The sequence below is a fragment of the Arachis ipaensis genome, chromosome B04 (assembly GCF_000816755.2).
Source record: "Arachis ipaensis cultivar K30076 chromosome B04, Araip1.1, whole genome shotgun sequence".
Lineage (NCBI taxonomy): Eukaryota > Viridiplantae > Streptophyta > Magnoliopsida > Fabales > Fabaceae > Arachis > Arachis ipaensis.
The window spans coordinates 16,520,712-16,531,695 of NC_029788.2; the positions used below are offsets into that span (position 1 = coordinate 16,520,712).

Below are 10,984 nucleotides of genomic sequence, written 5' to 3' on the forward strand. Positions count from 1 at the left end.
AGTTGTGATTTTTTAGTTATAAATTACGATGAAAAAAGCATTGTGATTATATCGTAATATTTTTTCAGTTATCGTTGGCTTGTCATCACTTGTTGAAAATCACATTATGAGCATATTTCCTTTGCTTCTGTAGTTACGAGTTCGGGGAAGCTTACCTGATTCGACGTCCCTCATGTATGATCCGTACACCCCAACTCCGCCCTCTTCACGATCTCCTCAGATTCCAAGGTTTGGTGGCATCAAAATTGCTGGGATAACTTCGTCGTCACCTCCAACATTGGACATGCTAGTGGGGCACTGCAAGACACCTAAATCTAGGCGTCCGTTCATCCAAAGATCACCTCGAGGTGGTCGGGGACATGTCCCTGCAGCGACCCAGGAGTCAGCAGTGTACCGCATACCACAAGCAAGTTGTTATCCTTCTCGTTTCAGTTTCGATATAAAATTCATGTCTTCGGCAGACTAACCGGATAACCTAATTTTTTCTTCCAGCAATACAACATGTGGTTTAGGCCAACAGTTGACATGGGCCTGTGAATGGATGAATGTCGCTTAGCAACATATATTTTCGGGAATAACGACGAGCTGAGGTAAAGAGATTTACCAAGTCTCTTAGTTGGTTTCATGTATTATGGCAGGCTGACTATCATAACCCAGTTACTGACCGGACTCCTCTGTACACCGCTGTTTCTCGCAGCACAGCCGAGGTGCTGTTCAAGCACTACAAAATGAACCTCCCTCGTCATCACCTCTGCCGGTCAGTCCGATGCGCCTCGGCCTCCGATGCTCAGCCTAACGATGTTGCCGCTGTTTTCGCGCCTCACATGCAAACTGGCTTTGCTTTCTCCCATTCCTTCAAACCTCTTCTCACTAATGAAAACCACCATTCTCTTCTTCTTCTTCGGATCTAAGCATGGTTAGCTTCTTCAATGATTTGAGCACCATGCATCACAACAATGCCGCTTTCGTCATGGCTAGTTTGCACAACTATCTTTCACCACAATAGTTGTTTCTTCTGTTTATTCTTTTTTTCGTTCTTCTATTTTAATGGTCAATTTAAGATGGTAATTTTAGTACATATACAGATGGCTATTCTAATTTTTATGTAGATGATTATTTTCATGATTATTATTCTGTAGCGTAACAGAGTTCTGAATTTTCTATTTTTAAAATTAATAGAGGTGATTGTTATTGACCTATTATGCTTAAAAAAATTGTCAGTAGAAATTCTATTTGTTAAGTAAGTAAAGATAATTGCTATTGAAGCCCGTGGCGGATCAAGAAATTTTATTGGAGAGGGGCCAAATTAAATACAAAATATATTAACAGTACAATATTCAACTAGTTTATTTAAAAAATTTAATTATTTTTTAAAAAATTGTATCCATAAAAATGTGATTTTAAAATTTTAAATTTAACTCATCCAAATTGTCTATTCTTACAAAAAATTCTTTTGGTAAAATTTAAAAATTTTATTCCTATGCTAGAAACATCCATATACATAAATTAAAACTAAATTTAACATTATATTTAAAACATATCACAGATTATTTTCATTACCTGTTGGAAGTGTTTAAAGACAAAATTTAAAGTTTATGTTCCGTGAATATAAGAGAACTTTATAAGTATGATGAATCGTACATAGTCGTCCAAAGAAGTCTATTTGAATATGCTAAAGAAGAGCTCGATTAGTAAACTTTGTCAAAATAAAGCTATAGGTGTAAAAAAATTTTGAGCCTTCAACAATGATCAACTGTAGACACTCAATTTAGATGACCCCATGTAAACACTCTCACTTTAGATGACCCCCTAGCTTACTAAGCCACAAAAGTTTTGCACTAATTTATTTGGAGTCTATATATGTTTAAATTTAGTTATGTATTCCATCTATTTGTAGGCCAAAAATAGTGCTCACATTAGTACTACAGATAACATGAGATAGAATTTTTATGATATTATCTAAGATAACTTGAAACAAAATTTTTTTGTTATTATCTAATCTAAAATATTTCTTCTTGCTATTGTTGCCACTATTTCTTGTTATCCATGGTAAAATACTTAGCTTTAACGTACATGATCTAATGGTGTTTCACGGCCATTAGGGTCTATAAAGAGGCATGTCATACAGATGTTTGGTCATATAGTCTGGCAATGCAAGGATCTGCTCAAACATTGTCAAAATTTAGTTTCAAACCCTTGGCACATTAAGCCAGAAGCATTTAATGCTCCTGCAGTGGATTACCAAGGCAGCAAATCATCATGATTACCCAAAGTATCAGTCACATTAGATGAGCCATATGTCACTATAAAAGCAATGAAATTAAGTGAAAAAAGGATCCCTATTCTGCCGGAAAGGCTTCCTTTCCAAATATCTTTCTATTTTTATTGTACATCGTCCTCTGTAGTAGAACGTCCAGCAACACAAATGGAAGCATCGGACTCTACCGGGAACGATCCAGAGCAGCCCTGCCTAACATCAGAGAAGTAACCTCTGTAACATTGATAACCTTGCCTAAAAAAAAGGGTGGCGAAAACATCCACCGATGCGAGTTTCATATTTTTAATTTACTTGCCTAATTCGGTGATGGAACTGATCGTTGCATATGTATGGATTCAGGCTTCAACCTCCTGACAACATGGACGAAGCCAACCGGAAAAATGATGACCATGACACGAACGCCTTGAAGCTTGACCTAACCATGGACGTGGTAAGTTTGTATTTTGAACTATGTCTATCACTACCAACAGTGTTGTGACCATGAGCAATCATAACCAGTGCTCATGCGTGGCCTTTGTTTCTGTAGCCCCTCCTTAATGTGGCGTCGCAGTCTGGCATTCTAGTTGAAGAGTTCATTCCGCCTTCTGCGTATAAGTCCTTGATCCGAAACTTTTGTTGCCCGAAAAGAAACGATTTTATTTTGATCTAAATTAATAAAATGAAGACATGAACTTTTGAGCTGTTACCGTTTCAGAGCATTGAAGCACGTTTGATGGCCATTGAGCAGTCGGTTGCAATGCTTGATGTTCGGGCCACCCGAACGGAGGCTTTCATTGTGTATATCAAGATGATGCTACCCATTTTATGTAAGAAGGAGGAGACGTTTCAGATGATACCTACTCCTAAGGTTCAAGTCCAGGATGAAGCCATGGACAAGAAAATAGCGCAGCCGCCAAACACTCCTCGATGTGTTGCCACCGCTGATGCGGTTGTTTTGAACAATAGCAACATTGGAGCACCTGGTCAGATGTTCACCCATCAGCTAACCAGTTCACAAAAAGGTAAGGGAATCTTAGGTGACCCCATCACAAACTTGAGCTTGGACGTTGTTGTCCCGGATTCTTCGGGTTCAGAGGATGACCTCATGCTGTTTGACTATCTTTCTTCAACACCCGTTATCTCCACCGATGCAACACTAATCCCGACCGAAGCACCAACAAGCCTTAATTGGTCGCGTGGGGTTCCGAAAACGTTGAACGAGTCCAAGGATGATCCACTAACACCATGCAATGCTACTGTATAGGTGAACTTTTTGAATAATGTTTAGCTAAGCATAAATATATTTATCTGTATTCCTAGATAAAAAATTTTTTGAGGTTATGGCGTTGATCACAGATAACAAGTTCACCGGCGACTGAAACATGATCCCTTGCCCAGGTATACGCAGCTTTGTGTGGTGACGTATCAAACCTGTGCCCATGAGCACTACGATGGTATTGTGCGCGAGGGGTGTAAACCTCAAATCCAATGAAAAATCCTTTAAAGGCAAGTTACCCCATTGTAACTGCCACACATGCTTGACTACCCCAAAGAAGGCAAACCAAAAAAAAAAAAAAAACCCAAGCCGCCTTTCTAATTTAATAGTCCGCACTGTAACATATATTCCCCATACCCCCTTTCCTTTTATGTCCATGATTTGAATTTTGACTTGGCCTAATTTTGATGACCATTCCCTTGATGGCTCTGATTAAATCAAAACCCTTAAGCTAGACGTGCATTGGCTCACTTGGGAAATACCCATGTACCATATTTTTAATGTGATGCCTCTAAATATATCTGGGCTTTTCTTTGGGAAAGGAAAAACTATGGCCAATTTTTTTGTTTGTATATATAAATAGACATAAATTATAACCCAAAAAAACAAATAGACGTAAATTACCATAAAATAAATCACATCGGTAGAACGTTCGAAACTTAACTAGTTAAATCTCATGAGTAAGACAATTATTGATATATATATATATATAATTATGAATCAATATCCACTTAATGTTAATCTTTAGTTAGACAAAATAATTATTATTAACGATGTTATGAGATTATCATTATTTTCTTATGTTAGTAGATATTTACCATTACTATTTACTATTTATTTTTTTCTTAGTCTGCTAATAACTATTAAATGTTGTTACCATGTCTCGAAAAAATAAATGCGGATAACATGTGAATTTAAAAACACGCTTACAAATGCAAATAAGAGTGATAAGTATCTGTTGGGCCTTTAGTAAATAGCTGAATGCAAAAAACAAAATTTTTCATTAATTTGTGTCAACCATTATTTTTTTTTTGGCACCGTGGGCCAAATGTTATTCGGCCTAAATCAGCCCCTTTGCAATACCCCAACCCAGGAAGCCTTTCCAATCGGAACCTCTCGAGTCGGTGTTCATCCGTCAACGATGCCTTGAAGTACATAACCCAATGAAAAATTTCGCCTGTTCGGCATCTGCATTTGGCGCTGGTTGCTAACAGAACACTGACTAATCTTTTTTTTCAGAGAACAAAGGTTGGAGGGGATTTCAAGAGTACAACTCAGCTCTATGATCTCTATGCCTCTTCTGAGCTAGGTCCAAGGCATTCGAAGATGCCGCGGTTGTCGAGCGCAGAGGTGGCTGCAATCGTGCTTGACGATGCGTCCATGGGCTCTCCTCCCAAGACCCAATCCAACTCGGTGCCGCAGAGACGACCTCTGTTTCGGCGTGCTGGAAGGGGGGGTCGGGGACGCATTCCGGCGCCGAACATGGAGAACCCGGTTTACCACATCCCTAAGGCAAGTCACGTTACATTACCCATGTGATTAACCCTGTGGATGATTGCATTTCACTGTTGGGTTCAAACTCTTTATTATACAGATACACTGTGTAGTTTCAATGCTAATCACTTCAAATGTTTCCAACGCAGAATTTTGCCATGTGGTTCAGGCCCACTGCCGATATGAGTCTAACTAGGGACGAGTGCCTTCTTGGGATGTATATATTTGCCAAAAATGAAGAAATGAGGTTACAATCTGCAAATCTGGAACACACTCAACAGTTGTTTCGGGTTTGATCATATATCTCCAGGATTCAAACTAACTCCCTATTCATGTTTGTTGTCTTTCCAGGGAAACGAAGAACTTATTTAAGCATTACGAGCTAACCCTGCCTCGCGGTAAGTTCTTATCCCTTAAGCCCGAATGCATGCCCCACTTTGATGTAATGCCATTTGAACTTGACTTAATACTCTCCCCTAAATAACAACAGTATTTGATTGAAAGATTTCACAATTCAAAGCTAAGACACTTGAAATATGTAGGGTCGTCAACACTGTTGCAATGCTTTCCTCTCTTCAAGCCAAGGCAAACCTTGTACCCCGTTGCTGGTTCTTCCTGTCAACATTTGCCGCCGAGATCTTGTTCCAAACTCCGATGGAACATGTAATAGAGAGCTATGCGAGATGCTGGATGCCACCAACTTAAGAACTTGAGCATGTAAGAAATATTCAAGTTATCGTCTCTCCATAATTTCTCCAAGTTTATCATTAACTCATTAGAGATCCGGCATTCACAGAAAATATGGATATATTTTAACTGATGTTGTATTTTGTTGCTCGCCTGAACAGGTCTTTGTACCCATTTGCGAGCCACCTGAGACTTGGTACATGCTATTGTTGGATGTAAAGAGACCTTCTGTTTATGCTCTTGATGTTTGCACAAGCATAGAGTCTGTTCCCAGGCGTGAGCGCAACATGCGCCTTATAGTACGTAACCCACAAGGCATTTTGTACACAGTACATTTAATTATCGTGCAACTCTTTCTTCTGAATTTTATATGCTTGCCATGGTGATGGGAACTGCAGATGGCTGTCCTCGGGAACATTTTCAAACTTGAGCCGAATCTGCCCAACATTAAACACGTTTCGCCAGATCCAAACACCTGGGGACGCATTGAATACCCCATGAGCTTTCCTAGCAGGCTAGGCGCGTAAGTCATTTTATGATGTCTCCGCAATTTTTCTCTCACATAATTAGTTTGTACACACTTTTTCATACTTGATACAATCCAAAACCACACCCCACAAACCAAACTGTTGGGAACATAACTTTAAATATTGTGGCAGACTGTATGTCTTTTATCTCACTCATTTACTACTGTGATAATTTTCATTGGATAGAGATGAATATGGAATATAGTGCATCTGGTGGATGTCTCACAATGGCTGATTCTCCCCAGCTATCCTAGGAAACCTGGTAAGAACACCGTCATCGTTATAGGTTTATGGAAATTAAGTTGGCCTTGGTGATATTACCACTAAACTATTTATATATATATATTTCGCAGGGTGATAAGGCCATATTGAGGATGAAAACAGCAACCAGAATTGTCGCATCTGACTACAGTGATCTTAAGGCTCTTGTGGACCTCAAGGCAGAGACGGTGTGGCGTAGTCTCCCGTTCCTTCCCTAATTACTACTCTATTTACATGCTTATATATGAATGAAGTTGGGAACCATTTACAAGGCCCAAATATTTTGAAATTACTTGTTGCTGTTAAATATTGCTAATTCCAGACTTTAGTATTTTTACTCTACTTGTATTATCTCGGTGGTCGACATTGTATATGCACCCACCTGGGTTGCAAATGGTTTGACTATGTACGCACCTGTTATAGTTAACTTGCATGATGACTTGTTGAAGAATGTAAGTGGGAACTGTTAACAAGGTCCATATATTTTGAAGTTAGTTGTTGCTGTTGTATATTGCTAATTCCAAACTTTAATGTCTAACTACTCAGCTTGTATTATCCGGGTGGAAGTCTGGTTGCAAATGGTTTCCCTTTGTATGAATCCGTATTAGTCAGCTTGCATGATCATCTTTTCATTTCTCATAACGATTTTTTTTTTTAAATTTTCATGTGTGGTGAGTGTTTTAATCCGGTTTTGCACCAAAGAGATTGTGCACTGCCTAGGATATATTTGATACTCAATATACTGGTCAAGATATATTGTCACTACTCCATCGTTTCTTTCTTGGTTATGTGATGCCCTACAGGAGCAAACTATGCATCACCTAACAAGACAACATATTAATTATTACACACGGTGCTTTAAAAAAAATTCTGTAAATTCGTCCACAGGTTATAGGACGCTAAGAAGCCAATGTAACAAAACGAAGTTGTTACTAGAAGAGGATATTTCATAACAACCCAACATAGTCAAACAAAGTGTTCTTACGCTAGTTTCAACTACACAACATGGTTGGTGGCTTGTCACTCACTAGGTAAACTTTAAAAATAATCTACTACACTTAGAGGAATAATTAAAGCCGTTACAAGTGTTTCTATCTATGCTATCCTCTTATGACATGAATTGCGGGAATGTGTTTGGAAGTTCAACCCTCAGTTTCCTCTTCCTCGTGCCTGCGCCCATCTGCAATTTTTGCTGCAATTTACATTTATTTTGTAAAGATTAGGGTGCTTTCCCACAAATAGCAAACCTACTGATGGAAATCTAAACAAAACGCGCAGCATAAGTCAGTAAATAGTTACGGGACAATATTGGCACTTACATAACCTGTAGCAAGTTCAGCGGCAAAAAAAGTTGAGTGCTTTTGTCGAGTTGTCTGTGACGGTGTCGCCTGCACAAAGTAAAAAGAGGCAAGTTGGGTTGTAAATAAAATGTTTCCAACTTAAATTCTAATGGATTTGAATTCTTTGTGGATTCAGATCTGACAAAAGAAACCACTCCTAATATTAATGAATCCTCCCAATATGATTAATTGATTTCACAGAAAACATATGCCTCTACCCCCTAAGAGCTTGAATTGCCTATATTGACATTCATAGATTTATACATTTATGCTTCTCCTACTTTGTGAATGGCTCATGTTCTATTTATACTTTGATGATGCTTCTACCCTGTTTAACATGTTGCATCCTCATAAAATAATGATGCTATTTGTTTAATGAACAATTGTGAAGATCTACCTAAATTCAACAATTTTATCAAGTTCAACTTCATTTTATCAGCTATTTGTTTCGGGATCTACTCACATATGGCATGTCCTAATTAGGTTATCATTGATCATTCAACGTTTGAAAAATATCATGACCACCCTAAAAATCACATGAATTATAACCGACACACAGCATATGGTTCTAACCTGAGGTTGAGCCTGGCAACCCTCGGGAACGGTAGCGATCCACGACATCCCTGTCGCAGGGCAGGCGCATTGGGGCAGCGAGTTCGGCGATGACCCAGTTTTCCGCAGGAGATGTATTTTCTCTTCTTTGGTCCCTTTGTTACCTGATAAACGTTTCCTCTGCCAGTGCCTGTTGTCCGGACGCGGACCGGATCATTTATCCCACCACCCCCTCACCGTTAAGATGTGGATTCACATCTGGGGCCACACGCAACCCATTCTCTACCTCCAACATGACAGCATCCTGTGCCATTTTTTCACTAAAGGCCTTGTAGTCCTCGTCCCTTAGACAAGCCACCTTGGTAAAACGCTTACATTGGTCCACAAATGCACCAAGTTTGCTACGGTACTGGGATGCAGTATCACCTGTTTCAGTAACTTGTCAAACGGAAGTCAAATTGTTCTTGGCATTTTTGCACCACCTCTTGAGGACCAGAGTCTCTGGCAAAGAACTGATATCAATACCAACCAGAACTACAATTATGTGAACACAAGGGATCCCATATGACTCCATCCTGCGGCAATTACATTGAAAGGTTCCATTGTGCGGCTGGTGCAAGACTTGCCAGGTTGACTCCGGTCGGTGATACTTCTGTATCACATAGCAACATCCATTTTCACAATCCTGGCAGTCGACAATGTAAAATCTAACGGCCCGCTCTAGGGACTCTCAAAATCTATAAAAAAGTTCACGGGTATACAGGGTTACTGCTGACCTCTCAATCTCTGGGAATTGTGTTTGAAGCACCGGGGTACCATAAAAGGAACGAAAGTCAAGCTCCTCCTCCTTGTCTTTAAGGAAATCAACACATCTTTGAAAATTTGTAACAAAGTCCAATATTCCATATCTACTCTCCACAAACCCACCCAACTTAGCATGCAACGACTTGCACCGAGAGGTTGTCCTTAAACCTGCAAAAAATCTGCCTCGTATGTATGCGGTGGCCCATGACAACTTCTTTTTATAGAGGTCCATCACCCATTCAACCTCTCGAACACCACATTCATCAACCATTGCCTCCCACTACATTTCAAATTCATCAACCTCTTTGTCAGCGAGCATGCACTGTTTGAATAATTGGGTGAAACGTGGTTGTGAGACATGAGCAGTGGCATTCCTTAGTACGTGCCACGCGTAAAGTCTGTGATGAGCATTTGGAAAAACATGCATAATAGCTAGCCTCATAGTAGGATCCCCATCAGCTATAACTACCTTCGGGGCCTTTCCCCGTATGCATTCCATAAACCATCTCAGCACCCATTTGTACAAATCCTATTACTCACATGAAACCATTGCTGCTGCAAACACGCATGTCTGATTATGGTGATTAACCCCGGACAAAACAATGACAGGAAGGTTATACTTGTTCCTCCCATACGTCGCATCAAAGGCGAGGACACCACCGAACGCCTCATAATCTTCCTGGCTCCAACCATCACTCCATATAATGTCACACATACGAGAACCAGCCGCTACTTCATACCTCCAAAATAACTTCTCATCGTTTTTGGCAGCGCGTTTGAAAAAACGCAGTGCGGCATTTACATCTCCGTTCTGCAATACACGTTGCTTTCAAACCTCGTTGTGCATATCTTGCTTAGTAAATCTTACTAAGTTAAAGCCCCCAACCTGCATTGCAAATGACTGGTATATCTTTGGAATGCTTATCCCAACTTGCCTCATGCTATTCATTTGAGCAATTTCTACATCAGACATATTCCTATGTGAAGGCAGATATCCAATAAACCTTTTAGAGAGTAGGGTGTGGTTATGATCATCCACAAACTGTGAAACAAACCATTTTCCATTAGTATGATTCTTCTTTATCCTCATCTCTGCTACACGCTCGCATCGCGTTATAGGCTTGTGCTATCTTTTTCTATCCAGCTTATCTAACCACTTCTTGTGCCTAAACCCTTGTCTGTTGCAAACAAAAGTATAACTAACAATCTCTCCTTTGGCATTTTTTACCCTCTTACTCTTCCTTATTGCAAAACCTTTTAGCCTACTATAACTCGTGTAGAATTCTCTTGCTTCCCCAGGGGTAAAGAACTCCATCTTCAGCACATCTTCAACGCTGACATGACTTGGTACCTGAGCAGATTGAGGCTCTATATCTGTCTGCTTCATATTCAGAAATCATGCTTCGTCCCCTAAGATGCTCATGTCAAAAAGTATCTCCTGCACAACAATTAACAATACTACGATCACCGAATTTTACATTAACTTATACTATTCATCTTCAGAATGACAAAAAACTAATATAATCCGAATCTGCAAGTTCTACCCTATTATATACCTCATTCAAAAGCCCGTTCTCTGGGTCTGGCATCGCCGATTCACGATTGGTTGATGTCGATATCGCCTCATGATTTATGTTATTCATCTATTTCCTAATAGGCAGCTGCTGCTTCTTCTAGAGGATCCTCTCACTTGTGGTTCCTAAGAACTTCAACAATTGCATAGGCAACAATAATATCCAGTCTCACTGTCACAATCTGGCCAATTGATGCAACCCTGTTAACAGAG

General features: G+C 39.7%; 1 protein-coding gene and 1 long non-coding RNA gene across 2 annotated transcripts; one reads left to right on the forward strand and one right to left on the reverse strand.

Moving 5' to 3' along the window:
* On the forward strand, positions 5,173-7,011 carry LOC107637635. Its single transcript, XR_001619435.2, has 7 exons — positions 5,173-5,274; positions 5,379-5,425; positions 5,570-5,744; positions 5,876-6,013; positions 6,113-6,237; positions 6,428-6,503; positions 6,595-7,011. It is a non-coding gene; the product is annotated as an uncharacterized LOC107637635 (long non-coding RNA).
* Positions 9,731-10,585, reverse strand: LOC107636163 (protein FAR-RED IMPAIRED RESPONSE 1-like). The gene is made up of 3 exons (XM_016339689.1): positions 10,427-10,585; positions 10,085-10,240; positions 9,731-10,009 (listed from the first exon to the last, which is right to left on the reverse strand). The coding sequence occupies exons 1-3, from the start codon at positions 10,583-10,585 to the stop codon at positions 9,731-9,733; spliced, it is 594 nt and encodes a 197-aa protein (XP_016195175.1).

What these genes read in the sequence shown, in the direction of transcription:
- LOC107636163 (XM_016339689.1), bottom strand. Translation starts at nt 10,585, where the DNA reads ATGAAGCAGACAGATATAGAGCCTCAATCTGCTCAGGTACCAAGTCAT. An exon ending in CAATAAGGAAGAGTAAGAGG is followed by an intron (nt 10,241 to 10,426) that starts GTAAAAAATGCC and finishes TTTGTTTCACAG; the next exon opens with TTTGTGGATGATCATAACCA. An exon ending in ACCAGTCATTTGCAATGCAG is followed by an intron (nt 10,010 to 10,084) that starts GTTGGGGGCTTT and finishes CGTGTATTGCAG; the next exon opens with AACGGAGATGTAAATGCCGC.